The 15051-nt window shown below is 44.2% G+C and overlaps 1 protein-coding gene across 6 annotated transcripts in view; it reads right to left on the reverse strand.

The window, feature by feature from the left end:
• dph6 (diphthamine biosynthesis 6) overlaps nucleotides 1-15051 on the reverse strand; it is a 406744-nt gene that overhangs the window by 206122 nt on the left and 185571 nt on the right. For 5 of the 6 annotated variants that reach the window (XR_011936487.1, XR_011936486.1, XM_072484534.1 and 2 more), the window contains exons 9-10: nucleotides 7327-7474; nucleotides 1357-1479 (exon numbers count right to left, since the gene is read on the reverse strand). Coding sequence is in view for 4 of the 6 variants with exons in the window: in XM_072484534.1 (XP_072340635.1) it covers nucleotides 1357-1479; nucleotides 7327-7474 (271 nt within the window). In the remaining 2 variants the exon portion in view is untranslated. The remainder of the gene's footprint in view (nucleotides 1-1356; nucleotides 1480-7326; nucleotides 7475-15051) is intronic. The other variant, XM_072484542.1, reaches the window with a different exon arrangement.

A 15051-nucleotide genomic window follows, 5' to 3' on the forward strand; every position in this document is an offset into this window, starting at 1 on the left:
CTGCTTTTGTACTCAATAACATTATTCAAGAAGCCTAAAATCTCACATGCTCAGTTTGCCACTCTTTCAACAGGCCCTTTAAAAGATTGATGCACATCCAGTCCAGGTCCTTCTCTTCCTGCACATGCTTTAAAACTGTGCCATTGAGTCTATATTATCTCGCCTGCCAAAATGCAGCAACTCACACTTCTCTGTGTTAATTTCTATGTGCCACATGCCTCCCCATTCTCCTAGCCTAACTACATCCTGTTGCAGACAATTTGTATAATTTTCAATGTTTGACACTCTTCTAAGTGCAATATCATTGCAAATTTCAAAAATTTCCTCTGTATTCCAATGCCCAAGTTATTTATAAAAGATATTTACACTTTGAAAAATAATGATTTCTCACAACTCACTGTTTTCTGTCCCAAATCATTTGTTCATCCAAGCTGCCAATGACCTTCCTAGTCCATGAGCCACCATTTTGCTACCAGCCTCTTATCTGGTCCTTTGGCAAATGCTTTCTTAAAATCCATATCATCAACATCCATAGCATTCCCTTCATCATCCTTCATCAGAAACCTCAGTTGGATTAGTCAAAGACAATCTGCCTTTTACAAATCCATGCTGACTCTGTAATTAACTCAAACCTCTCCAAATGCCTGTTGATTCTTTCCCTGGGTATTGTTTGCAAAACCCCACCCACCATTGATGTAAGCAAGTGGGAGGTGAGGAAGAACTTTTTTTTTTCTTTTTTACACAGTGGTTGGGAATGACCTGGAACTCACTGCCGAGGGGGGTGATGGAAGCAGATATAATCAATGATTTCAAAAGGAAAATGGATCGGCACTTGAGGGAACAAAATTAAGAGGGTTACTGGATAGAATACATTAATGGGACTGACTGGATTGCTCATCAGAGAGCTACCATAGACTTGATGAGTCAAATGGCCTTCCGTGTTGTTACGATTCTATGAGTTATTGGTATTTTCACCCTAAATTCCAGAATGCGATGAAAATACCCTTTATTCTACAATGCACAACGTAAGAGGGATGTGCTCCATCAGATGTATTATGCCGTGGTTGAAGTTTTTCCAATATACCTATCTCTCTCGCGTACGCCATTACATTCAGATAAAAAAGGGCAAATGCACCATTTTCTGCAAGTAAGGGGTCAATTTCTTCTCCTAGTCCAACAGCTGAGGACAGTGGCATTTTCCAAATTTATGCCCATAACCATGTTGAATGCATTACTCTGAAACGTTTTGAGTGGAAACGTTCTCCAAGTTTTTTTTTTTTGCTGAAATAACAAACTATTCTAGCTTCTGAAACCAACTAGAAGTACACATTGAAATCAAAAAGGATTAAGGACTACCTTGTAACAAGGAAAATATCTGCTTGGTTGCATCCTTAATGCTTTTCCCTTCCATGGGAAAACACGTTCCACTAATCCACTGGTATCCTTTCTTTGTTTTCGCAGACCAATAATTTAACTTCTCTGAAAGAATATAAATCACAAATTCATAAGAGTAAATATATTATTCTGTCATTCAGCGTCTAAAATCATTTAGAACTCTGGAAGACTTCATCTCAGAATGGAACAGCCTGAAGCATCTCGATCAAAGTCTATTTATAACGCCAGCATTATACTTATGTACACCCATATACACACACAACCTGACAACATACACTGATATAAAACAAATTATGACTGTTCTACAAAGCTGGTTATTGGAGCGGTGTTATTAATTTATTGCAACAAGAAATTACTGTGGTGTGATATGTTTTTGTTGTGACAAAATATATAATATGTATTCTAATTGGACATTTGAACTTGAGGTTTTGTGTTAACCTACTTATGTAAAGTGAGCTGGTTTAGTTTACTTGGCTGGACAGCTGGTTTGTGATGCAGCGCATGGCCAACAGCACGGGTTCAATTCCTGTACCAGTTGAGGCTATTCATGAAGGCCCGCCTTCTCAATCTTGCCCCTTGCTTGAGGTGTGGTGATCCTTAGGTTAAAATCATCACCGGTCAGCTTTCCCTTTTGAACCTATGGTCATCTGGGGCGAATGTGACTTTACCTTTACCTTTTTACTTATGTAAAACAGTTTAATATGCCATAAAAATAACAGGCAAGAATATGGTGAAAGCATATCAAGCAATATTTGTTGCCAGTGCCTATAGAAAATGTTCCCTCAACTGTTACATTTCAGGTTGTACAGTTTGGCAAGTACATTTGCTCCACAAAAGTGCTAGTCAATGATCATTTCAAGCAAGAGAGAATCTATATCTATATCCTGGCTACTACTGACCAGAAACTGAACGGGGCCAACCATATAAATACTGTGGCAACAAGAACAGGTCCAGAAGGCTGGAAATTCTGTTGCACGTAACCCAACATCTGCCTTCCCAAAGCCTGTTCACTATCGACAAGGCATAAGTCAGCAGTGGGATGGAAACTCTATCCTTGCCTGGCTCCAACAACACACAAGAAGCTCAACACAATCCAGACAAAGCAGCCCACTTGATTATTACCTGATCCATCACCTTAAACATTCACTCCCTCCACTAACGATGCACAGTGGCAGCGCTGTTAACAATATACAACATGCACTGCAGCAACTTATCAAGATTCTTTTGACAGAATCTCCTAAACCTGCAAACTCTACTACCTAGATGGCTGGGAACATCAGCACCTGCAAGTTCTGCTCCAAGCCACTCACCATCCTGACTGAATATATTGCTGTTCTTTCACTGCCGATGGGTAAAAACCCTAGACTTCTCTCCCTAAAAGCACTGTGGGTGTACCTACACCTCAGGGACTGCAGCGGTTCAAGTAGGTAGCTCTTCACCACCTTCTCAAGGCAATTAGAAATGGGGAGCAAATGCTGGTACACACCCTGTGATTGATTTTTTAAAATAATTTTTTTTTCTAATCTAACCGTATACAATGTGCAATCTATGGCTCACCGGAACATTTGAAAGAAACGTTAACATGCAATCTTAAACTGGCAAAACCAATAAAAAGTTATTCAAATCATACATTTTTTAAAATGAACACTTCTAACAATCACAATTTTGAAAATGGAGAATTCATGAACTCTTTATGAAAAGTACAAGTTTGTGCTTTCTGCATCATTTTTTATATAAGTTGCTTTACAGACCCCCAAGTGGAAGATTTAAACAGTATCCAACCACGGGTGCCAGAAACCCTCCAGTATGTTGTCCAAGTGGTTGTGCATCAAGTATGAGCTCGACAATGACTGCTAGCAGGCGTTTTGAGCTTGGGGGATCTATCACAGCTGAGCTTCCTGCTGCCCTCACCGAATGCCCACAACATGCTCACTTTGCAGCAAAGACTGCTTGCAGACATTCTTGCTGATACTTCCCCTCATTTGCACCCTGAGCTAATACAGCCATTGCTATCACTCTGAGGTCAGCTGAATTGATACCTATCAGGGAATAAATGCAGACTTTACAGATCTAACACAGCACCACATCATACAATGCCACCCACAGCACTCTTTCTGCAGGTAAAATCTACAATACAAAGACAGCTTCATATCTCTAATTGCAAAGATATTCGTTCATTAGCAGTTGGAGATCTGTACATATTTAAGCATTATGACACACACCTTTGTTAATGAGACCCATTCATAATTTTAATGTATAAAATAAATTTGGCAATTAAACATTCCCCTTCATTGTGATAATACTTAAAAATCTGAAGTCTGAATGTGAACGCTCACTGAGGCAGAGTCAGCTGCCGATCTCTGCATTTATTCTGACAATCTCTGTTGTTATTCTGCAGGTATGCAGTGAACCATATTTTCCACCCCAACTCAAACAAACCCTACTGCCACTTTAACAATGGCAATTGTGAAATACTTTCTCAAATTTATTTCTTCAATTTCTCCAAGAGGACAGACAGTCAGACTGGTGAAATGAGCAAACACGTGGCAGATGGTTAGGATTGGGAGGAAGAACATGGGGAGGCATCAAAATGGCACTATTCTGAGGTAGCTGCAAGAGTAAAAGTGCTGGGGGGTGCATATTCACAAATCTTTAAAGGTGACAGGACAAGCTGAGAGTGGATAAGAAAGTATCTGGGATACTTAGAATTGTAAATAGCCTCCACCAGCCCGGTAGTGGGGGCAGCCCTGTGGATTTGGGGCCAGTGGAGAAAGCATGGGGGCATCGGTCTGGGCTCCAATTTGTGATAACCATCGATTCACCCCCGGGAACATGGATGGAGGGTTTTGAGCATGGCGGCGGGCGGGGGTGAGGAGGGTGGGCGATGTGTTCCTGGAGGGGAACTTTGCAAGTTTGAGGGATTTGGAGGAGAAAGCGGGGCTGGAAAGAGGAAATGACTTTAGGTACTTACAGGTGCGGGACTTTGTACGCAGACAGGTCCCATCCTTCCCACGCCTCCCGCCAATAGGGATTCAGGACAGAATAGCCTCTGGAGGAAAAGGAGGAGAGGGTAGTGTCTCGGATATTTACAAGGTGCTCATGAAGGGGGAAGAGTCCCAGACGGAGGAGCTGAAACTCAAATGGGAGGAGGAACTCGGCAGGGAGATGGAGGATGGAGTATGGGCGGAAGCCCTGAGTAGGGTAAACTCAACCGCAACGAGTGCCAGGTTCGGCCTGATTCAGTTTAAGGTCGTTCACCGGGCCCACATGACAGTGGCTCGGATGAGCAAAATCTTTGGGGTCGAGGACAAGTGCGCTAGATGCGCGGGAGGACTAGCGAACCACGTCCACATGTTTTGGGCATGCCCTAAGCTTAGGGGGTACTGGGAGAGATTTGCGGATGTCATGTCCTGGGTGCTGAGAAAAAAGGGTGGTGATGAGTCCAGAGGTGGCAATTTTCAGGGTTTCGGAGGACCCGGGAGTCCAGGGGGAGAAAGTGGCCGATGTTCTGGCCTTTGCTTCCCTGATAGCCCGGCGGCGAATACTGCTGGCATGGCGGGACTCAAAACCCCCAAAGACCGAACTATGGCTTTCGGACATGTCAAGTTTTCTGGGTATGGAAAAAAATCAAGTTCGCCTTGAGGGGATCTGTATTGGGGTTCGCCCGAAGGTGGCAACCATTCATGACTTCTTCGCGGAGAGTGAGCGTCAGCAGAGGGGGGGAGGGATTAGGGTAGAGTAGGAGGGATAAACAGGCGGGGAGTGTAGGTGGGAGAGGAGCAGGTATGTGCATTATGGTTTGGTTGAAATGTTGGTTTTCTGTTGATGTTTGCATATTTCTGTAATCTGTAAATGTTTACAACGCCAAAAAATACCTCAATAAAATTGTTTGTTAAAAAAAATAATTGTAAATAGCACTGAATATAAAAGCAAGACTGTCATAGAAAAATGTTATAAATCAGCTTTGACAAAGAGTCATCCAGACTCGAAACGTTAGCCCTGTTCTCTCTCCACAGATGCTGTCAGACTTGCTGAGATTATCCAGCATTTTCTGTTTTTGTTTCAGATTCTATCATCTGCAGTAATTTGCTTTTACCTTATAAATCACTGGTTGGGCATCAGTTGGCGTTATTGTACAATTATTGACACCACACTTCAACAAAGATGTTGAGGCCTTGATAAAGCATTCAATAAAACGTCACACAGAATCAATATGCAAGATAAGGGCTTATGGAGTTGCATGAATCAGCATGAATAGAGGACTGGTTAGCAGACAAAAAGCAAGGGTGGAGAAAAATGAGGCATTTCCAAATTGATAGGTTCTAACTAGTGGAGTGCCTCAAGAATCAATGCTGGGGTCTCAACTATTTACAATTTATATGAATCACTTTGATGAAGAGACCCAGAATTTTGTATCTGGGTTTGTCGACGATGAAAGTTTAGGTGGGAATGTAATCCATGAGGAGGACATAAAGAGTCAAAAAGATTTAGACAGGTTAAGTGAATGGACAACAAGGTAGCAGCTGAAGTGTCATGTGGGGAAGCGAGAAATTATTCCTATTGGCCGCAAGAGTGAAAAAGCAGAATTTCCTTGAATGGCGTGAAACTTTTAAATGTTGATAATCAGAGACTTGGATTTACTCGACAAGGAACAAATACAGATACAATAAGCAATTTGGAAAGCAAATGTCATGTTGGTCTCTATTCTAAGAGGACCTGAGTGCAAGAACAAGGAAGTCCTGCTGCAATTCTACTGGGCTTTGTTGAGGCTACACCTGGAATGCTATGCGCAATTTGGCCTCCATATTTAGGGAAGATATTCTTGCATATGAGGAGATGCAGAGAAGGTTCACTAGATTGGTTCCTGAGATGAGAGGGCGGTCCTATGATGAGAGGCTGAATAAATGTGGTTTACACTCTTTAGTTTAAAAGAATGAGAAGTGTTCATATTGAAACATACAAGATTCTGAGAGGCTTAACAGAGCAGACACTGAGAGCTTGTTTCCCCCAACTGGGGAATCTAGAATATGGTGTCACAGCTTCAGAATAAGGGGAAATTATTTCACTCAGGAGAGTTGTGAACCATCGGAATTCTCTACGCCGGGGGGGGTTGTGAATGATCCACCTTCAAGACTGGATAAACACTTTTTTGATCCCGGAGAGAATAAAGGGATATGGGGAGTGAGGAGGAAAGTGGAGTTGAGGCAGCCATGATCGGAATAAATGGCAGAGCAAGCCAGATGACTGATGCCTTCTTATTTCTCATGTTCCAATTTTGTTATGGACCATAGATACCAGGGTTGCACATTGGTAAGATGAATGAGGATAGGCAATATAAATAGAACGGTAAAACCTTGAGGAGGGTACAGGATCAGAGAGACCTGGTACGCAAGAACTTGAAAATGGCTGAACAAGTTGAGAAGGTTGTTCGAAAGGCATTTCAAATCCTTGACTTGACTAATAGAGGCACTTAGGCTAAACCTCTTTAAAACACTGTTTAAAATCATGAACCCTATTGGCCGTGTAAATAAGGATAAACTATTTCTGGTGGTAGAAGCAACGGTAACCAGAGGTCACAGATTTAAAATCATTGTCAGAACCAGGGGGGAAATGTGGGGCTATGGTCTGGAATACACTGCCTTAAAGAACGGGACTATCAAATTCCATAGGAATTTTCAAAAAGTAATTGGACATATACTTGAAGTGGATTCATTTGCAGGACTGTTGGAAGAATGTTGGAGCATGGGCTAAATTGGACAGCTCATTCAAGGAGCCAGGATATGCATGATGGGCCAAATGTTCATTTTGGCACTGTGATGATTCAATGATTCTATGTGAAGCCATACAATTGAATGCAATAACTTTTCAATTAAGTACTTTCTCACTGATTATTAATTACATTATACCATCACGTTTTGGTCATAAACTCACCACCTTCAGAGGAACTACTTGAGGTGAGATTCCAAGTGATCTGTGGCTTAGATATCTCTCTACAATCCTCACTTTCCGCACTGATCTCCTGATTACAGCAAGCCAAACAGGGCTTCATTTCAGTAAGCGCCATACTGGAAGATAAAGGCTATAGAAAAAAGAATTGCAATAAAAAATTAATTTCCTCTTCACGAAGTGCACACAACGACAAAAGGGTTTGATTTTAGCAAAGCTAATTTTAACAGTGAAACATCATTGACATACGGCACATCATATTCCTAAACATTAGATACCAAGGGTCTTTGGGAAGTGGCTGAGGAGTTGTTTGAATCTAGCAGCAGCAGGCTGCAATGAGTGATCGAGCCCAGGATCGAAGAAGTGTTCAAGTGAGGGGCTGGATGGTCAGTGCTTCTCCTCCTGTTTCACAGGAAACTATAAAAAGAGTGCCCTTGTGCCTTGTTTCTGTCTGGGAAGCATAGGAAAAATTAACCCCATGACTTAAAAGTCTGAAAGCATGTTATAAGCAAGAAGCATTTCTTCCAGTTCTGGAATTTGCAGCAATTTTGACCCCATGCATTGCACCCTCCACATTTCCAAATTATTTAAAACAATTATGTTGCATAGCCCTAATTACAAACTTTTGCAAAGATTGCAATACCATGTTTCTTTCTAAATCTATTTTGATTTTGTGCATTATAAGAAATACCTGAAATGTATCAAAAAGTCACTTATAGTATTTTGAGGTTACATGCATATCATGGCATACTATTTTGCCCGAATGGGGACCGGTAAATCGCGCCCAATGTCTCTTGACATAAAACAAGACAAATCTGTAATCGACACATTTAAAGTTTAAATTCATGTTTCGATTGACCTGCATGTGTGTCAAGTCACAGATGCTAATCGCACTGCTGTTCTAAGGGGGCAACAGTACAATTCCACACCTTCAAATCCACAAATTTCAAACAAGGCCAACCAACAAATAAGAGAAGCTAAATTATCACAACCCATGGACCAGAGTTTGGACATCTGCAACATGGGTTAAATGAGATGACAGAATAGCAGCAAATGCAGTTTGAATAGCGAAATGTGCGGTTGTATGCTTTGGATCGAAGATGGAAAAAGTGCGTAAACGGGGGAGCAATAGTACATCAAACAAATAAAAAGCTTGAGCACATTAATCATGAAAAGTCATATACCAAGTACAAAAAAAATTATTTTGTGAAAGTTTGGATTTGGATTTGATTTGTCACCGTATCGAGATACAGTGAAAAGTATTGTTCTGTGTACAGTCCAGACAGATCGTTCCATGCATGAAAACTATAGGACATTCATAAATACACAATGTAAATACACAGGCACAGGGTGAGCATACAGAGTGTAGTACTACTCAGTAGAGAAGATACATGAAGAGATCAGTTCAGTCCATAAGAGGGTTATTCAGGAGCCTGGTAACAGTGGGGAAGAAGCTGTTTTTGAACTTGTTAGTGCGTGTTCTTGGACTTTTGTATCTCTTGCCCGATGGAAGGAGTTGGAAGAGAGAATAAGCCGGGTGAGAGGGGTCTTTGATTAGGCAGCTGGAGGTGTAGACAGAATCAATGGATGGGAGGCGGGTTTGTGTGATGGACTGGGCTGTGTTCACGACTCTGTAGTTTCTTACGGTCTTGGGCCGAGCAGTTGCCATACCAGGCTGTGAAGCGGCCAGATAGGACTTACTGTGATGTATCTGTAAAAATTGCTAAGAGTTATTGTGGCTATGGTGAATTTCCTTAGTTTCCTGAGAAAGTTTTCTGAAAGTTTAGTGAACCAATTTTACAAGCTTTGCTGTGGGAGAAACATGACTTTCAGTACTATTGTAGATATAAAGAGCAGTGGTGGAGCCCCTCTGAACTCAGTTTTGGGTGTCCCAACATTATACTGGCCTGACAGAAAGACCATTGAAGATTCAACTGGAAAAGGATTTTGCTAATTTGAGAACCTCAGTAAATTAAGTACATACGATCTAGGAGCAGGATTAGTCAAATTTAGCCCCTCGAGCCTGCTCCGTCATTCAATACGATCATAGCTAATCTCATCTTGGCCTCAACTCCAATTTCCTGCCTGTCCTCCATAACCCTTCACCCCATAACTAATTTAAAATCTGCCCATCTCCTCCTTAAATTTACTTAATTTCCTGGCATCCGCCACACTCTGGAATAGTAAATTCCAGATTCAAAAGTAATTTCTCCTCATCTGTTTTAAATTATGCTACTCTTTATCCTAAAACTCTCGTTCTAGATTGCCCCACAAGAGGAAACATCCACTCCACATCTGCTTTGTCAATATCTTTTATCATCTTATATCACTCAATTAGATCTCTTCCCATTCTTCTCAACTCGAGAGAGTACAGACCTAAACTGCTCAATCTCTCTTCAAAAGACATCTCTGGAATCAATCTAGGAACTGCATCCCTCCTCAAGTAAGGGGACCGAAAGTGCACACAGTACTCCGGGTGCTGTCTCACCAATGCCTTGTACAGTTGCAGCAGTACTTTCCTACTTTTATACTCTATAACTTTAGCCATAAAGGCCAAAATTCCATTTGCCCTCCTTATTACCTGCTGTACCTGCATACTAAATTTCTGCAATTCATGCCCGAGGACACCCAGAACCCTCTCCATTGAAGTATCTCTCCATTTAGATAATGTTGCCATTCTCTTTTTCTGACCAAAATCGATAACCTCATACTTACTCACATTAAACTCCATCTGTAAAATCTTTGCCCAATCACCTAACCTTTCTATATCCATTTCTTTTCCTCATTGCAACTTACTTTCTCACCTATTTGAGTGTCATCTGCAAATTTGGCAATAGTACCTTCTACCCCTGCATCCAAGTCAGTAATTGTCAGAGTGTAGACACATCCGGTGACAGATATATGCAGTGCGGAGGCACAAAAGGAGACTCTCCTCCTGGAAACTCTAAATTAGATACTTTTAACCAAAATAGGTCACAAAACTCTTGAAAAAAACCTCCCACCGTCCTCCAACATTACCACTATGAAAGAAACATGCCAAGTAACAACAACCTGAGAAACCAAAGTGGCGGCAGAAGCAGCAAAAGCCGGGAGAGTAAGACTGAGACAATGGCCCTGCAAGTGGCGCTGCAAAAGACGGAACAGCGGCTAGAGACGCAGGAGGCAACGATCAGAGAGCTGGAGAAGGCCACGATGGACCAGAGCGATTGCATCGCCCCACTGGAGACGGAGATGGCAAGGTTGGTGGTGACACAAGGGACACGGCGGGAGAAGGTCGAGGATTTTTTAAAAATGATCGCGCCACCAAAACCATTGTGGGCCTTCTGGAGGGTGCCAAGGACAGGAACCCTATGGAGCACGTGGCCCACATTCTGGGAAAACTAGTTGGAGGGGAAAGCTTCCGCAAACCCCCAGAAGTGGACAGAGCCCACAGGTCACTCCGACCAAAGCCCAAGGCTGGGGGTGCAGGCGCGGGCCATCATTGTGAAACTGCACAGGTACCAAGACTGGGAAAAGATCCTGAACAGCGCAGAACATATAAGGTCTTTTAAATGACAGCGACACTCAATCCTGGTGTACCAGGACATTGGGGCAGATGTGGTCAAGCGCCAGGCGCAATTTAACAAAGAAAAAGCAGCTCTTTATAAGAACAATGCGCGGTTTGGAATGCTGTACCCCCCCCAAAGATCTGGGTGACTTTCAGGGCACGGAGTACTATGTCACTGCGCTGACGGAAGCAGGTGAATTCATGCACTGGGAAGGCATGAAAACAGCAGTGAGCCACACACTTAATCGTATCGGTCATCAAACAATATAGAGACTATTTGCAAGGGACTGAACCACCTTACCTTTAAATCTGACGTTGAGTCCCAGAAAGGAGGGGGTGAGAGCAGTAAGACGAAGTAGGGGGTGAGGAGGAGGAAAGGGTGAGGGGGGAAGAAGAGACACTCAGCGGTCAGGAGGAGGTATAGATCGAACCCAGGGGGAAAGCCAACGGTTGGGGGAGCACAAAGTTGACTACAGCAGAGCGCTCACTGCGGCAAAGAGAACAAAGGCTCCACATACAGCCCCTTTGGAGGGCCCTCAAACAAAGGGAAACCCCGAGGCGCACGGGAACATCCACATGGCATACGGCCAGCTTTGGTGGACCCTGGACAGAGGGAAACCCCGGAGCGCAGGGGCACAGGCTCATGGTGAGGACGGTGAGCACGGCCATGTTAGATGCCCCCTAACAAACTGAATCCCGGAATGATGGGGCGCATCCACAAGGTAAGTACGGTTGATCCCACAGGGGGGGGGGAGCACCAACTAAACCCCCCGTCAGAACTTCAGTGGACTTAATGGCCCAGTGAAAAATCCAGAGTCTTCAACTATCTGAAAAGTATGAAAGGCAACATAGTCTTCATCCAGGAAACCCACCTGAGGGAGAAAGGCCAACTGCGGTAAGAAAGAGCTGCGTGCGACAGACTTACCATTCGTGCTATGAATGGATGAGGGCTGGGGGAGGTGGCCATACTGCTCAATAAGAGGACAGCATTTACAGCCACGAGAATGGTTATAGACCATGGGAGACTGTACATCATGTTTAGTGGTGAACTGGAAGGGGCACCAGTGGTCCTTGTAAACTTGTACGCTCCCAACTGGGGAAGTGTGGAATTCATGAATAAAACTATTGCGGAAATATACACACACGGGCTCATCAATGGTTTCTTTGTAGTTGGGAAAACGGTGCTTCCAGGGGTGGTAGGAGCAGAGTAATCCGCAATAGTAATCTCCGACCATGCTCCACATTACGTGGACATGGGGTTGGAGACGGGCCAGGCACAAGGCCCCCCATGGAGGCTGGACACGGCCCGCTTGGCCGATAAGGCATTCTGCGAACGGATATCAGAGGCCATAGATGGATACATTACCAACAACCTGAATGGGGAGGTCTCAGCCTCCACGTTCTGGGAGGCACTGAAGGCAGTGATATGGGGGAAATGATTGCGTACAAGGCATGCAAAGATAGGAAGGAGAGGGCGACTAGGCAATGTTGCTCTATTTATCTGGTTATAAATATGGCGGTCAATATGGTCGCCTTTCTTAATCCTAATTATGTTTCTACTTTCAGAGTCGCCGGGTATCTCTCGATACCGCCACAAGGTTCAACCCGAATACCGATCAAAGAGCCAATACACCAGTTAGTCAATTCAAAGTCAATACTATTTATTTACACACAGAGTAAGATCTACTCATGCACAACAGTATACAAACTAAACTATCTCTAGCGCTAACGCCTATATTTAACTTCGGGTGCCCACTTAGTCAGAGGAACAATGCCCGTTGTTCGGACCTGAGGCTGTTGGGTTCGAAGAGATACAGGAGAACAGCTAAGGTCGTCCGTCTGGTAGCGCGCGTTGATCTTGAACTTACTTGCTTCTGGTGATGCTGGTAGATGGGTCTCTCCACTTTGAGAGCCAAATCCAGGAGAGCGAATCTCTCGTGGGGGGTTCCTTCTTACACTTGGAGGGGCTTTGTGCGCTTTTAGGCGGGCCTTAAACTTGGTCCCAATTAATTGGGCTGCTTCTCGATCATTGTTACCTATCTTGTCCAATAAAGGGGTGGGTGCCCTGATGGCTGGGCGTGTCTTAGGTGGCCATTGGACCTCGAGGGTTGTGATCTCGGGATTACTCCCTGTGCCACGTGCCAGTGAGGCTAGAAATAGGAAGATAGAGCAGACAAACACGTGGCTAAACAGCTGGTGTAGGAGGGAGGGTTTCCGTTATCTGGACCACTGGGAGCTCTTCCGGGGCAGGTGTGACCTGTATAAGATGGACGGGTTGCATCTAAACCGGAGAGGCATAAATATCCTGGCCGCGAGGTTTGCTAGTGTCACACGGGAGGGTTTAAACTAGTATGGCAGGGGGGTGGGCGCGGGAGCAATAGGTCAGAAGGTGAGAGCATTGAGGGAGAACTAGGGAATAGGGACAGTGTGGCTCTGAGGCAGAGCAGACGGGGAGAAGTTGCTGAACACAGCGGGTCTGGTGGCCTGAAGTGCATATGTTTTAATGCAAGGAGCATTACGGGTAAGGCAGATGAACTTAGAGCTTGGATTACTACTTGGAACTATGATGTTGTTGCCATTACAGAGACCTGGTTGAGGGAAGGGCAGGATTGGCAGCTAAACGTTCCAGGATTTAGATGTTTCAGGCGGGATAGAGGGGGATGTAAAAGGGGAGGCGGAGTTGCGCTACTTGTTCGGGAGAATATCACAGCTATACTGCGAGAGGACACCTCAGAGGGCATTGAGGCTATATGGGTAGAGATCAGGAATAAGAAGGGTGCAGTCACAATGTTGGGGGTATACTACAGGCCTCCCAACAGCCAGCGGGAGATAGAGGAGCAGATAGGTAGACAGATTTTGGAAAAGAGTAAAAACAACAGGGTTGTGGTGATGGGAGACTTCAACTTCCCCAATATTGACTGGGACTCACTTAGTGCCAGGGGCTTAGACGGGGCGGAGTTTGTAAGGAGCATCCAGGAGGGCTTCTTAAAACAATATGTAAACAGTCCAACTAGGGGAGGGGCGGTACTGGACCTGGTATTGGGGAATGAGCCCGGCCAGGTGGTAGATGTTTCAGTAGGGGAGCATTTCGGTAACAGTGACCACAATTCAGTAAGTTTTAAAGTACTGGTGGACAAGGATAAGAGTGGTCCGAGGATGAATGTGCTAAATTGGGGGAAGGCTAATTATAACAATATTAGGCGGGAACTGAAGAACATAGATTGGGGGCGGATGTTTGAGGGCAAATCAACATCTGACATGTGGGAGGCTTTCAAGTGTCAGTTGAAAGGAATACAGGACAGGCATGTTCCTGTGAGGAAGAAAGATAAATACGGCAATTTTCGGGAACCTTGGATGACGAGTGATATTGCAGGCCTCGTAAAAAAGAAAAAGGAGGCATTTGTCAGGGCTAAAAGGCTAGGAACAGACGAAGCCTGTGTGGCAGAAAAGGAAAGTAGGAAGGAACTTAAGCAAGGAGTCAGGAGGGCTAGAAGGGGTCATGAAAAGTCATTGGCAAATAGGGTTAAGGAAAATCCCAAGGCTTTTTACACGTACATAAAAAGCAAGAGGGTAGCCAGGGAAAGGGTTGGCCCACTGAAGATAGGCAAGGGAATCTATGTGTGGAGCCAGAGGAAATGGGCGAGGTACTAAATGAATACTTTGCATCAGTATTCACCAAAGAGAAGGAATTGGTAGATGTTGAGTCTGGAGAAGGGGGTGTAGATAGCCTGGGTCACATTGTGATCCAAAAAGACGAGGTGTTGGGTGTCTTAAAAAATATTAAGGTAGATAAGTCCCCAGGGCCTGATGGGATCTACCCCAGAATACTGAAGGAGGCTGGAGAGGAAATTGCTGAGGCCTTGACAGAAATCTTTGGATCCTCGCTGTCTTCAGGGGATGTCCCGGAGGACTGGAGAATAGCCAATGTTGTTCCTCTGTTTAAGAAGGGTAGCAAGGATAATCCCGGGAACTACAGGCCGGTGAGCCTTACTTCAGTGGTAGGGAAATTACTGGAGAGAATTCTTCGAGACAGGATCTACTCCCATTTGGAAGCAAATGGACGTATTAGTGAGAGGCAGCACGGTTTTGTGAAGGGGAGGTCGTGTCTCACTAACTTGATAGAGTTTTTCGAGGAGGTCACTAAGATGATTGATGCAGGTAGG

Source organism: Scyliorhinus torazame, chromosome 2 (genome assembly GCF_047496885.1).
Source record: "Scyliorhinus torazame isolate Kashiwa2021f chromosome 2, sScyTor2.1, whole genome shotgun sequence".
Lineage (NCBI taxonomy): Eukaryota > Metazoa > Chordata > Chondrichthyes > Carcharhiniformes > Scyliorhinidae > Scyliorhinus > Scyliorhinus torazame.